Raw genomic sequence first — 21,468 nt, 5'->3', positions numbered from 1 at the left:
GCCAGTAGCACCAATTATTCTTAGTCCTGATACCCTCATTACTGTAAGCTTGTCTTTTACCAGCTAATACATCAAAGAAGGACTGAGATATGGCACTCACCTCACTTCCACTGTCTAAGAGACAACGTACATTGATACCCAACATATTCACTATTAGTATAGGGTGGCTTATTCTAATTTGTACAGGTGGTTCCTCAAACTCATCCAATAGTTCCTTTTGGATTTGTCTCCAACTAAAGTGATCGACATCTGTCTTCATTACATTTAGGTCAAAGTGTGTAGGGAACTACATTTTCAGCTGCCTTTACCAGTCGGTCTATTAATTTCAAATCGAAACACCGCACGACTTCATTACATTTAGTTTGCTGAACATGACCCAAATTACTGTAGTCTGAGCGATTCTGCGCCTCCAGACCAGGCATAACACTAGTTACAGCTAAACCACTTTCACTACTATCGTCGGGTTCCTTCTCCAGTGACAACTGGTCACAGCTACTGGGTTCATCGACCCCCAACAAGCTATCCTCTACATTCTCACTTACCTCCTGTCCTAAATCTATTAGTACAGTATCAACATCCTGCACAGGCACTTTAGATAAGAGCACATCATCCTCATCGTAAATATAAGCATGAATTTCTTCTGCTTCTTCACCTGACAATTCAGTATTTTGTAGCTCTTTCCTACCGTTACACTGCTGCGCCTTCTCTTTCTCTTCCCACTTAGAAAGCGTCTGTATCACGGCATCTATCAAATACTGTGAGTGATCTAATATTTCTGCTGTATCCTTAGATGCTACCGACCCGTCATCCACATGTTCAGTCTGAGTATTCTGATCTGTCTTACCAATTACTGTAATTACTGGCTTAGGAAAAGTAACCGCCTGGTGAGCGCCAGTGTCCTCATAGACGGCAACTAGTTTTCCTGCCTCGGCCTACTACTGTTTCCTTTATTTCCATTATAGTTAACTGGCACAGCATTGCTTTTCGCACTGGTGTTTACCTGCATAATTTTGTTCGGAACAAAATTACTATCATTTGGATGCCATTGTTGGTTCTGATAATTATTTCAAATGGCTCTGAGCACTATGCGACTTAACTTCTGAGGTCATCAGTCGCCTAGAACTTAGAACTAATTAAACCTAAGGACATCACACACATCCATGCCCGAGGCGGGATTCGAACCTGCGACCGTAGCGGTCGCTCGGCTCCTGACTGCAGAGCCTAGAACCGTACGACCACTCCGGCCGGCTGATAATTATTTCTCCAATTCCTACCCCTCTTAGGATGGCGAACACCTACTGTTCTGATGTTTACATTGCCATTCTGCTCGTTCTTAAAATTACTACTAGTGTTATTAGCATTTTTGTTATTACGTGCTTGCTCCTCATTGGCAGCCACACGCTCTACACGTTCCAAATATTTAATGAAACGATCCAGATTGTCTCTAGGGGAGGATATAATTCTAGTTTGTCAATACCATGGCAGTTTGGCTTCAAGGCCTAGTATTATCATTTCAGGTTTTAGCTTTTCAGCCTAATGTGACAAACGTGAGATCCATGACCTGGCAAACTCTTTAATAGATTCCTTGCCCGCACTGAAGCGTTTGCCACTCCAAAATTCTGTCAACACTCCATTTTGCTTATTGCTAGACCAGTACTCATTAATGAAAGCTGTTTTAAATTCCGCTAATGTTTTACACTTCAACATAACATCAGCTGACCAACGCATGGCGTCACCTGCTAAATGGCTTCTAATAAATGAGATTTTCTCTCGTTCAGACCAAGTTGGTGGAATCACATCTTCAAAATCGTTCCAGAAATGTAGCGGGTGGATACTTTTATCTAGATCGAACCGCAAGAACTGCCGACACCCGATAAAAGCGGCGTTTGCAGCTACAACTTGTTGCATACTACCATTACCAGAAGTTACTGAAGCTACTTTACTCTCAATGTTAGCAATGTTAGTACTAATATTTTCTACTCTCATTTCAACATTATCTACTCTTTGCACAATATGAGCAGAATCAGTTTTGATTGGATCTACTTCTGCTTGACATATATTTACTTTTATATTAACATCTTTAAACCTATCTGAGCACAGTTGAGATTCCGCCTCGATCTTTTCTGTTAACTTGTGCTCCAGCTTCGCATCTTCCATTTGGAAGTCTCTGCGAACCTCAGCAACTTCGGATTTTACTGTTTTACACATTTCAGAAAATTGTTGAGCAACCTTTTTCTTAATATCCTCATGATTGTAATCAATTTTATAATTCAAACTGTCCAGATCCTCTTTCAACTTAATGCAACCAGCCTTGAAGGTATTGTCCATTACCTCCAATCGTTTATTAAAATTAGTTTGGCTGGCCACAATCTCATATTTTAATTCAGCTTTATTGGATTCTAGTTTATTGTCCATTGCCTTAAACCGTTTATTAAAATTAGTTTGGCTGGTCACAATCTCATACTTTAATTCAGCTTTATTGGATTCTAGTTTATTGTCCATTGCCTTAAACCGTTTATTAAAATTAGTTTGGCTGGTCGCAATCTCATACTTTAATTCAGCATTACTGGCTGACAATTTTGCATTACTGGCAGCTATTGCTTGTAATATAACATTTAAATCAATAGCCCCAGTATTTTTGGGTTGCTCACTTGCTGGTTTTTTATCACACTCAGGTGACGAAAAACTAGCTCCAACACCAGAATCATCAAAACTAAATGAAACTTCTGATTGATCAGTCATATCTAACTTATCCTTTTTAAACTCTACCACCTCTGATGTTCCGTTTTTAACTCATCAGATAAACTATCATCCAATAAATTAACAATTTCTGATTTCTGCTTTACTACAGGGGTCTCTATTATTGATCATTGCCCCTTTTCACACTACTGTCAGGAGACAATACTTCATATTTCACTTTAACATTACTATTTTCATGCATATTTACACTTGAACCGTTGTCTGAATTTACAGTTCCCTCAACAGACATAGGTTCTGATTTAAGTTTAACCTCGATTCTTCTGGCAGTTCCATCGCCGACAGTCTTTTAGTGCAGGTTAGTAAAATTTTTAACAGCTTTTCACTTAACTTAGTTCCTTCTGCACGACGTATGGCGTTGCCGGCGCGGTGTACCAGGATTACTGATGCGACGCGGCGCGTTGAACTGCAGACGGCACTTCGACGGCTGCTGTGTGTTTGCAGGCGCAGTTCCGGTTGCTCCGGCGGACAACTGCGGTGAGACGAAACTGGCTTCTCGCGATGCCGGCAGCACCGCTAGACTCAGTGCCAGCTCCGTCAATCCAGCTGCGTTGTTAATACAATTGTGTCGTCCACATACACACGAAACACTATCACTGTTCTATTACTCAGTTGCGTGTCGCATTTCACTCCCGAATCCGAATATTTAAAAATCACTTTCACTTTTACTCAGTTTCTTTCCCGGCCGATGCACCATATGTGGGGCGGCGGGTGGAATAATTGAGTTATTAAATGTTTTGTTTTTCCCGGCCGATTAGCAACATATGTGGGGCGGCGGGTGGAATAATTGTGTTATTAAATGTTTTGTTTTTCCCTGCCGATTAGCAACATATGTGGGGCGACGGGTGGAATAATTGTTATAAAATATACCTATTATTAAATGCTGTTGTTTGCCGTTCTCAACACTGGCTCTCTAACTACAATATTGGCAACCAGAAAGTGATTAGCAAAACGTGAAGCCTTAATTAGAATTCCTAGTGCCCACTTTATCTGAGAAATACATTTATAGCTACAGCTTATAGTTCCGAGGAATTAGGAGATTGTCTGGGATTCATATTCAAAAACCATTTTCTCTAAAATGTTCACTATATTCTGAAAGTCACAGACCAAAAAGCATCCACACAATCCAACTAACAGAGCAGTTCAGAGTCTAATGCGCTGATGCAACTATAACTGTTCAAATTAAATGTTTAAGTGAATGCTCGACATAATTTGATGATAATGTTCATCAAACGCCACGCTAAATAATGGCAGAATGTCTGTCCCGCGGTGGCACGTGAAAATACGACATACGCAAACTGAAGATAGATCATTAAAGTCATCCCAGAATTAACACTTCACTCGAAAACGATTTCATGGTTACGCGTATCCCGAGTAACTTATTACGGCATCCGAGGCTGTTTATAGCAATGATACGATCTGTATATTAAGCAAGCAGTAAAGGAAACAAAAGAAAAATTCGGAGTAGGTATTAAAATTCATGGAGAAGAAATAAAAACTTTGAGGTTCGCCGATGACATTGTAATTCTGTCAGAGACAGCAAAGGACTTGGAAGAGCAGTTGAATGGAATGGACAGTGTCTTGAAAGGAGGATATAAGATGAACATCAACAAAAGCAAAAAAAGGATAATGGAATGTAGTCTAATTAAGTCGGGTGATGCTGAGGGAATTAGATTAGGAAATGAGGCACTTAAAGTAGTAAAGGAGTTTTGCTATTTGGGGAGCAAAATAACTGATGATGGTAGAAGTAGAGAGGATATAAAATGTAGGCTGGCAATGGCAAGGAAAGCGTTTCTGAAGAAGAGAAATTTGTTAACATCCAGTATTGATTTAAGTGTCAGGAAGTCATTTCTGAAAGTATTCGTATGGAGTGTAGCCATGTATGGAAGTGAAACATGGACGATAAATAGTTTGGACAAGAAGAGAATAGAAGCTTTCGAAATGTGGTGCTACAGAAGAATGCTGAAGATTAGATGGGTAGATCACATAACTAATGAGGAAGTATTGAATAGGATTGGGGAGAAGAGAAGTTTGTGGCACAACTTGACCAGAAGAAGGGATCGGTTGGTAGGACATGTTCTGAGGCATCAAGGGATCACCAATTTAGTATTGGAGGGCAGCGTGGAGGGTAAAAATCGTAGGGGTAGACCAAGAGATGAATACACTAAGCAGATTCAGAAGGATGTAGGTTGCAGTAGGTACTGGGAGATGAAACAGCTTGCACAGGATAGAGTAGCATGGAGAGCTGCATCAAACCAGTCTCAGGACTGAAGACCACAACAACAAAACAACCGACGCGACGCGACTCCCGGCACAAGTGGTGCGCTAATCAGCGTCTGGAGAGAACTGGGGCCTTTTTTCTCGCGCAGCGTTCTTACATATAAAGCCGCAGTGCGGACGGCTAAGGGAACGCCTGATGAAATCCGCTCTCCCGACTAGCCGCTGGGCTAGTAATGCCCCACTTTAAGTTATCGAATAAATCATTGCTTCCTTTGCTGATGGCCGATGAAGCTCTCAATTTAAATGTGCAATCAGCACACAGGTAAGTAATCATAATAAAAGTCTGACGTGGCTAAGTCAAATATTTTGAGCGAGAGAATTAATTTAATTACACTACACGCAGTAGACGAGCTCTGAACTTGTCCTTTGGAGATACGCTATCGCTATAGTTTTATTCTTATTCAGTTGAAACTTCTCACATCTTTATGATTATAGCGGATCTCCCTTCTACTTAAATTTAAACATCCTAGCTTTATTTATTCCCTTACTTAATCTATCTTGCTTCCTTAATTTCTAAGACAAAAACCAGAAAATCATGAATTTCAACTAAAATTTTAATTTGTGAGATCCAGAATACTGTTTCTACTATACTATTATGAAAAAAGAAATCTAAATATAAGTTTTTAAGTTTCTAGCTCTTTTCTGTTGCGCCAATGATTTTTACAGAAAAAGGTCCAAATTTCGAAAATGGTTAAAGTTATTGAACTGATATTCAACTCATATTGATTTAGTATTACTCCTGACATGCTAGAAACGTTTCAGATTATTTACTTGATTTTTAAAGTATTGCGCAACATTTATGACGTCAGATCTAGTTACAGCGGACTAGGCTGGCACACAATGGAAAGACTAATGTGAATTTTATAAGGCGTGAGTAGGCTGCTTCCCTACAGGGGGCAGACAGAGGTGGATGGTTGCGGAACAGCTGTCAGGACATTATGTTCCTCGTGGAGTTCTTCTGGGGGAATGTCCTGGACAAGGGGATGGTTTTGGGTCTCAATCGCGTCCATCAGCATTTCCACAAATACGACAAGTCCGCTGCTTTGCGAATAGTTCGAGCAGTCGCTAGTATAGAACATCGCAGGGCGTGAATGACAGCCCAGTCAGTCTTATGGTGTAGGAGGAAAGTGGACATCCTGTCCTCCTATTGTTCGGACATCCAGTCAGCGAGCCTGTGGCAAAATTCGCGCTGGAGGCGCCCCATTTGGCGTTTGTCGCGAGGATTGTGAAACTGCTTCCCCTGCCAGTGGTAGCAGTTCTTTTGCACCTTCAGCTCCCATAACAGGGGTGGCAAATCGTCCAGAGGGGTTAAATCTCAAGGTACAGTGGAGGTGAAGAGCTTCACTGCTTTCTGTATTTTGGCAGTCAGGTACTCCATGGCATGGACTATATTGGCTGGTTTTACAAGTTGAGGTCGTGCCGAGTGGCGTTATTAAGTATCCTGGCGAACTTGTCCCAATCAGTGAGGGTCACAGTGGAACGAACATCAAATGAAAGAGCCGCAGGAGTACTGGGTTATGGTCTAAGGACAGTTCATGGAGAACTTCCCGTGAAAACTGAGTGGTGATGAATATGGCCACATCCGGTTATTAAGTATCCTGGCGAACTTGTCCCAATCAGTAAGGGTCACAGTGGAACGAACATGAAATGAAAGAGCAGCAGGAGTACTGGGTCATGGTCTAAGGACAGTTCATGGAGAACTTCCCGTGAAAACTGAGTGGCGATGAATATGGCCACATCCAAGGCATCTGGCTTACAGTTGGAAAGCATGGGTATATGAGTAGGTTCATGGGGGCTAAAGTATTCTCCAGGTCAAGAAGGAGTCGGCCTTTGGGGTTAGAGACCCGAGAATGCTAAGCCGTGTGCTTGGCATTGAGATCCATCCCAACAACGAGCTTGTCAAAGGATGTCAATGTGCAAAGGTCCGCTTCAAGCAGTGGCTTGTTTGGCCTCAAGTACGCTGCTGCAAAGGTAATTGCACAAAGGATTTTGTGTGCAGTATCACGAATAACTGCCGAGGTGTGGGATTTCATGAAGAAGGAAGCGAACTGGAGGATTTCGCTCATGTTCTCCCGAAAGGACGTATCAGTCTCTGCTACTGAGGAAAGGTCCCGTGTGGACTGCTTGCCCCTGTGGCGGGCAGAGGCTGGAGTAGTAGTAGGCAGAGTGGGGGTAGGGGCAGAGGGCTTGGACACAGCCACAGGTGTACTGGAAGGGGCTGCAGCTGGCTCCTGTAATCGGTGAGCAGTGGAAGCTGTCATGGAAGATGGGCAATGCAGAGGAGACCAGGCTGCAGCAGCAAAGGATGTCGTGGGAGACTGGGCAGAAGGGGGCACATGTGCATCAGAAATGTCCGGTGCCTGAGTAACTAGTACCACAGCAGTTGCTGAGGGGGCGCACCAGGCTGGCCTCGCAAAACAGGAAAGTTGGTGGTGTCCCTTTTCGGTGGGGAGGTCTATTCGTTCTTGATTTCCTTTTGGGAGGACGTGAAGACTTCATTACCTTCCAGTAAACTGGGCATCCCCTCCAGGAGGCAATGTGGTGAGGATCATGGGTCGTGCCCAGACACCTGGTGCATGTTGGTTTCTCTGAGGTGCGGAACATGCAGTTCTCCACTAAATGGGGGCCAGCACACTTAACACACCGCCATGGTAGGGAGAAGTAATTCCTAGTATGTTGTACGCGTTGGCATTTGTGACAGATGACGGGCCCGTTGCGGCCCTCATACGATTCCATCTGGACCTTCGTGTACAGAAGACACCAGATTTGGTTAATCCGCTTCATATCCTCCCTCTGAGAAAGGGAGACGACATGGGTAGGGCAGGGGATCAACGCCAGGGTCTCAGGATCTCTCTTGTTATACTGGTGGATCAAAGGGTCCTCGAAACTGAGCTGAAGCAGTTCCTCCTTGACCTCCTCTGCCGTAACATCTGGTGGCAAATCCTTGATGACTATTTTGGTTTGGCGATTTCCCGACGTCTAGTGGGTGAAATAAGGCATTGCCCTTGATTTGAAAAATTCGAGAATGGTGAGATAGTCGTCCCCAATGTCGAGCAGGTATTTCACATGATCTTCTTGGTAAACAGCCCGTAATTGGCAGAAGATGAGCCGCTGGGGCTGAGCGCTGAGCCTTGTACAATTAGTGGCATTATATACCACAATAGGAGGTATCTTCTCTTTCTTCAGAGGGCTTGCCAGAGTATCTTGAGAAGGGGGATTGGGAGCAGGAACCATTTCCTCATCCAGAGGACCATCTGACGTGGCGTCCCCTGGGAGGGAGGTATTGGAGCTCGATCCGCTGTCACCAGAGTCTCGACTAGAGAGAGATCTGGCAACCTTGTAACCTTGTAACCACAAAAGGGAACTGCATCTAACAACAAGAAAGAGTAATGACCCAGAAACAGCCAAATATTATAAAAACTACTGCGCTACATTAAGAAACGTTATGAAAAAGTCCAGAAGCATGTGCATCATGTCTGAGATTAATACCTCTGATAACAAAATCAAAACAATTTGGAATATTATTAGAGGAGAGACAGGTCAACCAAGAGTACAGGATGACGGCATCACCATCAAAGCGAATGGAAACTTGATAAACAACAAGCCAGAACTCGAAAACATTTTGAATAATCATTTTTAAATGTTGTAGAGAAAATAGGATCTAAATGTTCATTAGAAGAAGCAAGGCAGTTAATGGAAGAGGCCTTACCCACAGCATTTGATACAATTGAAATTCCACCCACCTCTCCTTCTGAAATTAGGAAGATAATAAACTCTCTCAAGAATAAAAGCTCACATTGTATTGATGGCATTTCCAGCAGGATAATAAAAACTTGTTCCCAAGAAATAAGTGGGATTCTTAGCCACATATGTAATAGCTCTCTGAAGCAGGGTATTTTCCCAGATAGACTGAAGTATGCCATTGTTAAACCACTGCATAAAAAAGGGGATACGTTTGATGTCAACAACTACCGCCCAATCTCCCTTCTGACTGCCTCATCCAAAATTCTTGAAAAAGTAATGTATTGTAGAGTAGATTCACACCTTTGTTAAACTTAAGTTTTAACAAAATGTCAGTTTCGTTTCCAGAAGGGTTTCTCAACGGAAAATGCTATATATACTTTCACTAATGAAATATTAAGCGCTCTGAGTAACCGGAAGTCACCCCGTAACAACAACAACTGTACATATAATAATTTTTTCTTCTGATTTTCGATAAATTAGTGTAAGGGATGTTCTGATTTCATTTCTTTTTTCTTTTCATGTCATTATGTTAAAGAAACTGTAAACAATTTTCGATGTGAATATTAATGTTTATGTCAAATTTCAAGCAATGTTATAACAAAATTGAAATGTAAGAAATGTTGAAACTATTGTAAGATGTCGAAGTTGTAATTTTGCGCCTGGTCCATACGTAGGCAATGTATTAGGATATGTAGAATGCAAAACCTCTGGTGAATACCCTGTCTGTAGGGGAGCGGTAAAAGGCGGATGGTAGGCGAGCGCGGGAAGATGCACACGGGCGCTGTACGGCATAACGGGCTCAGCAGTAGTAGTCGGAGTTGGGCATCGGTCTGAGTAATACGTTCTGGATCGAGGAGGCTCTCCTGGAAAACGTGATTTCGTTGAGCCTCGGATGTGCCGTTTCCGACGACTATACAGCATGGCTATATTCCACAGGCACTAAATGGAAAAGTATTGCGACGATAAGAAGAAGCAAAGTGCCGATACATCAAGAGCCAGAGCAGTGCTTGTATGTGTGCTCTGCGCCTCGCCATCTCGCCGCCCGCCAACCGCCGCTTCGATACGAACAGGTGGAAACTTTCAGTACTGTATTCGTGTGGACCAGTTTTACTTTTGTTCCTGACTGTTCAATAACAAGTTAACTTTTACCAGAACTGTCCTATCATTTAATTATCCTCATCACTAACCTAGACAGGGTCCTTTCCACATGTTGTGCAATCCGAGTGTCCCGAGATGAAGATTTAGAGTTTATGCTAATAATAATTACCGGCAGACCTATCTATGTTAGAATGATGTTTAAAGAACTTTGTTGTTAATGAAATAATAAACGAACAATATAGGTCTGACAAAGTTGGAAAATAGTTTTGAAAGTGGTTTCGTAATGAAGTTCAATTAATTTGAGACAAAAATAATGGTAGTTAAATGAGCAAGAAATAAGACAAAAAGAGTAGTAAATCATATCTTGGAAATCTTGAGTGCTTAATGATTTAAATAACCGAAATTTCAGTACAGTGATCATAACAGTTTCAGGCCCCCCCCCCCCCCCACTCCACCCTTTTCTTTTCTATTCATTTAAATTCTGAAGTGTAATGAACTGATTTGACCAGCAAAGTTAAAGTCAATATAAAATCAAAATTTATTAATGTTTTACCTTTTTCAAAATTGACATTGTATGGGTGTTTCGAAAGTGCTGTTTCTAGGGTAACCTGTGCCCGATTTTAATCAGATCAATAGACAGTACGAAGTTTGTAGTAAACATTATAGTGTATTGTTGTGTATTTTTAGCTTGTCCATATTAGTACAGAAAGTGAAATTATTAGTTCAGTAGATTTTCTGGTTCTAAAATTTACCATATTATGCAGTGCTATTACGTGTTGTTTCGTATGAACGTACATCAACTTGTACTGGGAAGAAATTCAGTTAATGCCTAATTAGGCTGGCGACCGTATTATTAACAATTTGGTAGCATCTGCTGTGTCGTTTCTTGTCCGTCCTAACGTGTAGTTGCACTTCAGACTTGCTTGACGTATCATTGTTGTTACTGAGTGGGTGGAAGTCTGATTTTGGCCTCCATTCAGGTACACGCGGTCAACATATATACCAAAATACTTTCTTATAAGGTGAAGCCCGTCAACGTACCATAGTACAGGCTTTAATAAGTATCGTGCGCAGTAGCGTAGTGTTACAACCCGTTGAGATTTTTTGTGATCTATCAGAGGCTTTTGATTGTGTAAATCATGGAATGCTTCTAGATAAGCTCAAGTACAATAGTATGAATGGGACAGTGCTCAAATGGTTTAAATCATACCTACCTGGAAGAGTGCAGAAGGTTGCAATAAGCATTTCACGTAATATGCAAAAAACTGATGATTTCTCAAACTGGGGAACAATCAAGAATGGGGTGCCGCAAGGTTCGGTCTTGGGTCCTCTGCTGTTCTTAATATATATTAATGACTTGCCATTCTATATTCACGAAGATGCAATGCTGGTACTTTCTGCCGATGATACAAGTATTGCTATCACACCCGACAGACAAGAATTAACTGGTGAAATTGTAAACGATGTTTTTCAGAAAATCATTAAGTGGTTCTCTGCAAATGGGCTCTCATTAAACTTTGATAAAACACAGTATATACAGTTCCACATAGTAAATGGAATAATGCCATGAGTAAATATAGACTTCGATCAGAAATCGGTAGTTAAGGTAGAATATTTAAAATTTCTAGGTGTGTGCATTGATGAGGGTCGAACTGGAAAAAACACACTGAGGATCTGCTGAAACGTTTGAGTTCAGCTACTTATGCTATTAGGGTCATTGCAAATTTTGGCGATATACATCTCAGTAAATTAGCTTACCACGCCTATTTTCATTCTCTGCTTTCGTATGGCATCATATTCTGGGGTAACTCATCATTGAGTAAAAGAGTGTTCATTGCACAAAAGCGTGTAATCAGAATAATTGCTGAAGCTCATCCAAGATCATCCTGCAGACACTTACTTAAAGAGCTAGAGATCTTCACTGTAGCCTCACAATATATATATTCACTTATGAAATTTGTTAGTAACAATCCGAACAAATTCAAAAGTAATAGCAGTGTACATGGCTACAACACTAGGAGAAAGGATGACCTTCAAGGTTAAATTTAACTTTGGCTCAGAAGGGGGTAAATTATGCTGCCACGTAAGTCTTTGGTCATTTACCTAATAGCATCAAAAGTCTGACAGATAGCCATACAGCATTTAAAAGGAAATTAAAAGAATTTCTTAATGGCAGCTCCTTCTACTCATTAGATGAATTTTTGGAAATAGTAAGTGGGTAATTTCCCCAATCCCCACAAAAAAATTAAAAATATTAAGTGTCGTGTAATATTTTGTGTAATGTAATATATTGTATAGATACCTTTTATTAACCTGACACGTTCCACATCACTACGAAGTGTCGTACTCATATTCTATGGAACAAGTACTAATCTAATCTAATCTAATCTTGCTGGGTTTGGCATGCATGAAGACAAGCAGTACGAACTCTCGCCGTGTGCGGGCAGGCATTATCTTTCTGGAATGTAATGCCATGAAGGGCAACGAAACGAGGGGTAAAATATCGTCAACGTACGACTGTGCAGTAAGGGTACCGTGGATGACAACCAAAAGCGTCCTGCTATGAAATAAAAGACACCCCAGACCATTACTTCTGGGTGTCGGGCCGCATAGCAGCGACAGTTACGTGGGTATGTTCAAAATGTGTGTCATCAGTCCCTAAGCTTACACACTGCTTAACCTAAATTAGCCTAAGGACAAACATACACACACATGCCCGAGAGAGGACTCGAACCTCCGCCGGGACCAGCCGTACGTGGGTATCCCATCGCTGTTCGGGCATCTGCAGACACGTTTTCGCTGATCGTCGCGGTTCAGTTGGACGCAGAATTCATCAGCAAAGACAATTCTACTCTAGTCATTGAGATTCCACATCAGATCTAGCCACCAAAAGCACAGGAGATGCACAAAAACACTTGGCTAATACCTTGAAAAATTAAAAATTCAGCAGAATATAAACAAGATGATTACGGTCAAGTGCTGTTAAACTATATTCTGCTTGGCCATTCCCGAAACCATTATAGCTTAAAAGCTTACATTAAGGCTGCAGTAATAGTAAGAAGCAAACATAAATTCAGTCGTTATCATACGGTTCAGAGGAATATCGGTACGTATTAACACTCAGAATTAATGACACTGGTGAACACGGACGCCGGCCGAAGTAGCCGAGCGGTTCTAGGCGCTACAGTCTGGAACCGCGCGACCGCTACGATCGCAGGTTCGAATCCTGCCTCGGATATGGATGTGTGTGATGCCCTTAGGTCAGTTAGGTTTAAGTAGTTCTAAGTTCCAGGGGACTGATGACCTCAGAAGTTAAGTCCCATAGTGCTCAGAGCCATTTGAACCATTTTGAACACAGACGCAAAATGTCAACCGTGGCAAGGAGCAACAGTTCAATGCCAATCTCAGGTGAGCTCCGAAAGGACAATGTTCAACACAAAGTTTTCACCAAAATAATTTTCACTTGTGACCGTCCTGGAGTAACGATCTCACAGTCTTTGGTGTCGTGCGCCAATGTTAATGCACTCAGGCTGACGTCTTTCCTAAGGCGCTTCTCGAAGTTAACAGCCAAGCCTGCACTGCGGGAAACACACCAGAAGCAAGGCACCAAGTGGAAACGTCTCATTCGCCGACAACACGGAGCAATGTGACAATGTAGCACATCTCGTCCGTCGACGGTGAAAACCGTCCGCACATCTCGTCTGTCGACGGTGAAAACCGTCCGCACTTACTCCAACTCATGATTCACCCCGCGAGCACGGCTGATCCCTTAAAACTCGGTGTAACGCTGTTGCCCCTTATCGGCGAGGAAGGTATTACACTATCAAATTTTTTTGGCAAAGAGGCTTTGTCAAGTATATTTGACGTAATGTGGGGGCCTCGCCTCAGATTTGATCAAAGAAAGAGATTGTCTTCTGTTTACTGTAAACGGCTGGCATGTACAAACACACTGTGGAACTAAAATAAAATTGAAACACTATTATATTTAGTCTATTTGACCGGGTTGCAACACTTCTAAGAGTGCCTTCATCAGAATTAAAATGGTCTATAACATAGTTACAAATTCGTAGGTAAACACACTTTTTATAAAAAACGTGTAAGTACTGACTAACAACAAAAGACAGCCCTTTTGGTCTGTTAACTATTTTATGTGACATATGAGTACTGTCTCTGTCTTTTATTGTTAGTCAGTAGTTACACTTTTAATATAAAAATGTCTTTGCCTGTAAATTTATAACTATGTTAATTCTTTTAATTCTGATGAATGCACTCTTAGAAGTGTTGAAACCTGGTCAATAACACTAAAAATAATAGTGACCGAGGGCTCATTTGTTGCAATTTTAATTTAGAAACGGTCACTGATCCAAGCAGCCATGTTTAAAACATTGCGACACTGTGCAACCATTGTGTATTGTGTGTATGGCGTGGAGAAGTAAATTCAAAATGCAAAGGAGGTCGTATTTCGGAGCTTAATGTAACACTATAAATATGGAAAGGCGTTTTGTAATCTGAGATGAAATAGAATTATTTCCGTTTTTAGACAGGGGGATGCAAAGCCACCCCCTTTCTTCAAAGCGAATTAGAATAGTCTGCACTGACAGACTTGTATGAGAAGTGAAAACCATGAAAAATGTGAGGCAGATTCATTGCAACCATTGATGATTATTTGTTCGTTGAAAAGGGAATTATACATCTGTTGTTGTTTGCTAACGACAAAAATCAAATGGCTCTGAGCACTATGGGACTCAACATCTGTGGTCATCAGTCCCCTAGAACTTAGAACTGCTTCCACCTAACTAACCTAAGGACATCACACACATCCATGCCCGAGGCAGGATTCGAGCCTGCGACCGTAGCAGTCGCGCGGTTCCAGACAGAAGCGCCTAGAACCGCTCGGTCACTACGGCCGGCAATTGAGTTTTGTGCTAGATGTAAATGAACATGTGCTAGCTGTAGGTTAAGATGTGCACGTAAAGAACGCATCACTGGCTGACATGCTAGAAAACTAAATGTTGCTGCCAGGAAAGAGAAATTTGATAGGTACACGCAAGGCACAGAAGCATGGACAAGGCCAAAAGGTCTTATATAATAATTAATAGCAAGTTGTTGTTGTTGTGGTCTTCAGTCCTGAGACTGGTTTGATGCAGCTCTCCATGCTACTCTATCCTGTGCAAGCTTCTTCATCTCCCATTATGTACTGCAACCTACATCCTTCTGAATCAACTTAGTGTATTCATCTCTTGGTCTCTCTCTACAATTTTTACCCTCCACGCTGCCCTCCAATGCTAAATTTGTGATCCCCTGTTGCCTCAGAACATGTCCTACCAACCGGTCCCTTCTTCTTGTCAAGTTGTGCCGCAAACTCCTCTTCTCCCCAATTCTATTCAATGCCTCCTCATTAGTTATGTGATCTACCCATCTAATCTTCAGCATTCTTCTGTAGCACCACATTTCGAAAGGTTCTATTCTCTTCTTCTCCAAACTATTTATCGTCCATGTCTCACTTCCATACATGGCTACACTCCATACAAATACTTTCAGAAACGGCTTCCTCACACCTAAATCTATACTCGATGTTAACAAATTTCTCTTCTTCAGAAACGCTTTCCTTGCCATTGCCAGTCTACATTTTATATCCTCTCTACTTCGACCATCATCAGTTATTTTGCTCCCCAAATAGCAAAACTCCTTTACTACTTTAAGTGTCTCATTCCCTAATCTAATTCCCGCAGCGTCACCCGATTTAATTCGACTACATTCCATTATCCTCGTTTTGCTTTTGTTGATGTTCATGTTATATTCTCCTTTCAATACACTGTCCATTCCGTTCAACTGCTTTTCCAAGTCCTTTGCTGTCTCTGACAGAATTACAATGTCATCGGCGAACCTCAAAGTTTTTATTTCTTCTCCGTGGATTTTAATACCTACTCCGAATTTTTCTTTTGTTTCCTTTACTGCTTGCTCAATATACAGATTGAATAACATCTGGGAGAGGCTACAATCCTGTCTCACTCCCTTCCCAACCACTGCTTCCCTTTTACGTCCCTCGACTCTTATAACTGCCATCTGGTTTCTGTACAAATTGTAAATAGCCTTTCGCTCCCTGTATTTCACCCTTGCCACCTTTAGAATTTGAAAGAGAGTATTCCAGTCAACATTGTCAAAAGCTTTCTCTAAGTCTACAAATGCTAGAAACGTAGGTTTGCCTTTCCTTAATCTTCTTTCTAAGATAAGTCATAAGGTCAGTATTGCCTCACGTGATCCAACATTTCTACGGAATCCAAACTGATCTTCTCCGAGGTCAGCTTCTACCAGTTTTTCCATTCGTCTGTAAAGCATTCGCGTTAGTATTTCGCAGCTGTGACTTATTAATGTCCAATAATGTCAAAATCGTGTCTAGTTTTGTGAATGTACACTAATATTCAGAATAAAAACAGAACACTTTGAAAGACTAGAGATAGGACGTCCATATTCTCAAGAAATGTACATTAGTATCTCCTACATAAGTGATTAGCATTTCAGTCAGCTTGGTAATCGTGTCCTGTTGCCTTGTAGGCACAGGGTCCGCCATGGGCCCTAATAAATTGTTCTGTGTGTGATGGTATCGATGCGTATAAGGCGCGAATGCCATCCTATGGAATAGCCATCCATAATGCATTCACCTGGTTGCGAAGTTCATCTGTGGTGGTTGGCTTTGGGTCACAACGCAGCACACATCATTTCAGCATATCCCATGCATTTCAATTGGCAACAAGTCTGATGATCTGGCAGGCCAGGGTAAAAGGTTGACATTCTGAGACATCAAGAAGGCACGTGCTCGTGCAGCAACATGTAGTCGTTCATTGTCTTGGGAGTGTTGTGCAGAAATGGTACGGCTACTGGTTGCTGGATGCCACTCACGTTGGCCACTGGTCACAGAGCCCTGGACACGCACCACCTGTGATTTGTGGTTGTACCCAAAAGCATCCCGCACCATAAGACGCAGAGTGGCGCTGTATGTCTCGTGCGAATAAAGTCCCTGTTATACCGCTTCAAACAAACAGAACCTGGATTCGTCTGAAAACACTATCTGGTGCCACTCCTGTCCCCAGTGACGTCGTTCCACACCATTGCCGTATACCATGTTTCTGCACGTTCGTCAAAGGTAGACAGAGAAGAGGACTACGCACACGTAACCCATGCCGTAATAAACGTCGACTGATTGTCACCCCTGATAACGTACGATGTGTTACACTGTTACTGTGTTGCGCCAGAGCCGTGGAGGACGCAGATCTGTCCCGCAATGCCATTTGGATGAGGTGTCGATCTTCTTGATGGGTGGTCTGGGTGGTGCGACCTGACCCATCGCTTCGTGTTTTACAGCCTTCCAAGAACCATTCTGCACACACCCATTGCACTGTCGAAACACTTCGTCCCACACGAGCAGTAGTTTCATCTACATCTACATTTATACTCCGCAAGCCACCCAACGGTGTGTGGCGGAGGGCACTTTACGTGCCACTGTCATTACCTCTCTTTCCTGTTCCAGTCGCGTATGGTTCGCGGGAAGAACAACTGCTGGAAAGCCTCCGTGCGCGCTCGAATCTTTCTAATTTTACATTCGTGATCTCCTCGGGAGGTATAAATAGGGGGAAGCAATATATTCGATACCTCATCCAGAAACGCACCCTCTCGAAACCTGGACAGCAAGCAACACCGCGATGCAGAGTGCCTCTCTTGCAGTCTGCCACTTGAGTTTGATAAACATCTCCGTAACGCTGGCACGCTTACCAAACAACCCTGTGACGAAACGCGCCGCTCTTCTTTGGATCTTCTATATCTGCTCTGTCAACCCGACCTGGTACGAATCCCACAATGATGAGCAATACTCGAGTATAGGTCGAACGATTGTTTTGTAAGCCACTTCCTTTGTTGATGGACTACATTTTCTAAGGACTCTCCAAATGAATCTCAACCTGGCACCCGCCTTTCCAACAATTAATTTTATATGACCATTATATTGTACATATTTGATGGTTTTTTATATTCTTCCAAGGTATGCAACATAACTCTCCCATTAATCCTTAATCGAAAAATCCTTCAACAGGAGAAATAAATTGTGACCTGATGTATTTAAGTTCAAAAGGCAATGATTATGAGCATATCTGCGTGCTTGCCACGTACTTTCTGACGCTTTATGCCGATTACAGTTTGTTGCGTGAATCTCTTTACGGCTTTCAGACTCATTTTAATTCACTCGTGTTCAGAAAAAATAGAACACCATGAACGACTAGAGACAGGACGTTCATATTCAGAGGAGACGTACATTAATATGGTCTGCAGAAATGGTTAGCGTTTGGACGATGGCGGCGCGCAGGTTCAAGGTCAACACCGATATCGTGGCGCAACAACAACTACCAGTAAAAACTGCCTGCGGCTGTCATTGCTGCTATGAGCCGAAGGTAATGGCTCAGTGTAACTTGAGCAGACATGCAGGATTCCTCACAGGATGCTGTAATCAGAACCTGGATTCATCCGAAAAAATAACGCATGCAGCGTCAACACGATACCATAGTTCATCAAGAGTAGGGATTGGCGTATTGTGACGAGCCAGTTGCTCGGCCACCATTGACCAGATGTTTTCAGTTGGTGAGAGATCTGGAGAATGTGCTGGCCAGGGCAGCAGTCGAACATTTTCTGTATCCAGAAAGGCCCGTACAGGACCTGCAACATGCGGTCGTGCATTATCCTGCTGAAATGTAGGGTTTAGCAGGGATCGAATGAAGGGTATAGCCACGGGTCGTAACACATCTGAAATGTAACGTCCACTGTTCAAAGTGCCGTCAATGCGAACAAGAGGTGACCGACACGTGTAACCAATGGCCCCCATACCATCACGCCAGGTGATTCTCCAGTAGTGCAATGACAAATACACGCTTCCCATGTGCGTTCACCGCAATGTCGCCAAACACGTATGCGTCCGTCATGATGCTGTAATCAGAACCTGGATTCATCCGAAAAAATAACGTTTTGCCATTCGTGCACCCAGGTTCGTCGTTGAGTACATCATCGCAGGCGCTCCTGTCTGTGATGCAGCGTCAAGGGTAACTGCAGCCATGGTCTCCGAGCTGATAGTACATAGTTCCATATTCTGCTAACAGTCATTGGATCTCGACCAACGCAAGCAGCAATGTCGCGATATGATAAACCACAATCGTGGTAGGCTACAATCCGACCTTTATCAAAGTCGGATACGTGATGGTACGCATTTCTCCTCCTTACATGAGGCATCACAACAATGTTTCACCAGGCAACGCCGGTCAACTGCTGTTTGTGTATGAGAAATCGGTTGGAAACGTACCTCATGTCAGCACGTTGTAGGTGTCGCCACTGGCGCCAAACTTGTGTGAATGCTCTGAAAAGCTAATCATTTGCATATCACAGCATCTTCTTCCTGTCCGTTAAATTTCGCGTCTGTAGCACGTCATCTTCGTGGTATAGCAATTTTAATGGCCAGTAGTTTAATAACACTAAAAATAGGAGTTTCTAAGTTGATATCATGCAGTTCCTCCTCTTACAGTCCTTGGCAGGATTTAGTGTGTTATACCATGCAACTGTAACTTTACTATTACCAATTTTATTACAGTTCCAATGTCTGCAATTTTTATCTGTATCTTTTTATGAAGTATTTTATATGACGAGAGCAATTTCCGCGTAAATCTATGCATCTGTTACTACATGGAATTTTTTTGTTTTTTGGTGAAGACGCCTTAGTCGGTGTCGAAGCCACGTTACAAAAAAGTCTTGCCGTAATCGGTGGGCTATATTATACAAATCATATTCTTGTATGATTGCTGCTCACATAAATGTTCAAAATTGTTTTACGTGTTGTTAATTTTACGGGTCTTTCTTTTATTTTTGAATTAATTAAATGTCCTTTTATTAAATGTCGAAATATGTTTAATGATTTGTTTGCCATATGGCAGAAGAATGAGTTAATAAACGCTTTGTGTTAATATCCTGGTTAAAATTATGCCAGGCACCTTACCACATCCCAACCCCCCCTTCGCCCCAATTATGGTTATTATCTAGTTCTAGATTTCTTGTTTTCTGTGTACATCGATTACTTTACAGTTGTCAGCTCCAACACAACTCCATTATGTTCGTGTTCATTATCTTAGAAGAGATTTTGTTCAAAGCATACCTTAATGGGTATATTACACTTTACGTGATAATACTTCCAAATAAGATACTCACCACTTGTTTGCACCCTCCTGTAAAGCAAATAATCTTTAATGTTGTCCTCACATTTTCTCCTGGCGTGTATGGCTTTTGTGATACGCCGAACAGCGTGCACTAATTGGGAGAGGATAGGACGCCTCACATGATCCGCTGCCAGCGTTGTCGCGTTCCATTCCGTGTCGTTCAACCTTTCAAAATAAATTGAGTCAAAAAATGGTTCAAATGGCTCTAAGCACTATGGGACTTAACATCTGAGGTCATCAGTCCCCTAGACTTAAAACTACTTAAACCTAACTAACCTAAGGACATCACACACATCCATGCCCGAGGCAGGATTCGAACTTACGACCGGAGCAGCAGCGCGGTTCCGGACTGAAGCGCCTAGAACAGCTCGGCCACAGCGGCCGGCAACATTGGAGTCACCTCACGTAACAAACGATATTCTGAAAGTTAACTGCCTTTTCTAGAACATAATAATTATAGTTTGCCCATTGTCCAGTTTTTATGTTTTCCTTTGATAGAAGTGACAAGGTCATTAAAGATGAATCACGGTATTAGAGTGAGTTATTTCGGTGTAAATTATGAGTGGTATGCGTGTCTGCTGACACAGTGTTGTAAAGTGAGCGGTTTCTATTGAAACACAAGAATAGCCGTGGACATACTCATCCAAAACTACAAGCGGACTAGGTCATGCTCTTGTACATGAGGATCATTACCATCGTATGCCTTTACAGAATACGCAGATATCCATAAACAATGTATTCACAGGTTAATGTTTAAATTTCATAACCAGATCGCGGCCCTCTGTATCACTTCATGTCAGTCTTCCAGGCAGCCTTTGAAAACAGTATGTCTCAGTATTTGTTTCTCTGCACCATAGTCACATTCAGTGCTTTCACTATAGCCCCTCTGCTTCAAGATGTGGCACATTTGATTCTGAGGTTAGTAGAAGCAATATTGGACAGAAGAGGCGCCACTTAGTGGGAGTTGACCTGGCAGTGCCCTTAATGGTTCTCATAGCCTCTTCTGTCTTATTTGTACGTGTGCCATTTTCCTATGCAGGGCACAGTATTCATCAGCTGAGCACATAAGTGAAACGGCAGGATTACTCCCCAATTGTACTGGCAATATGGTGCAGTAGATGTACTGGTGAGTTAAGCTTCTTTGACAGGTTCGCGTATGCTGCATAAATGACAGTCACAAGTAGAGGGCGCCACAAAAATGTTATTGAAGTAGTTGTGGGAATTTTTGATCCCATCCAATAGCATGTGTAACTGCCTCTGCGCCTCTTTATTATGGAGATGAAACGCTGTGACCCCTGTTTTCCTTGGGTACTCTTTTAATATGGTGTTAACGTGGGAGGCTACG

The 21,468-nt window shown here is 42.2% G+C and overlaps 1 protein-coding gene across 5 annotated transcripts in view; it reads right to left on the bottom strand.

Annotated features, from left to right (window-relative positions):
- The window catches only part of LOC126469834 (uncharacterized), a 214,450-nt gene that overhangs the window by 118,286 nt on the left and 74,696 nt on the right, over positions 1 to 21,468 (bottom strand). For all 5 annotated transcript variants that reach the window (XM_050097129.1, XM_050097126.1, XM_050097127.1 and 2 more), the window contains exon 3: positions 20,116 to 20,288. In XM_050097129.1, the coding sequence (XP_049953086.1) occupies positions 20,116 to 20,288 (173 nt within the window). The remainder of the gene's footprint in view (positions 1 to 20,115; positions 20,289 to 21,468) is intronic.

Source organism: Schistocerca serialis, chromosome 3, assembly GCF_023864345.2.
Source record: "Schistocerca serialis cubense isolate TAMUIC-IGC-003099 chromosome 3, iqSchSeri2.2, whole genome shotgun sequence".
Taxonomy (NCBI): Eukaryota; Metazoa; Arthropoda; class Insecta; order Orthoptera; family Acrididae; genus Schistocerca; species Schistocerca serialis.
This window is presented reverse-complemented; position numbering and strand designations above follow the sequence as displayed.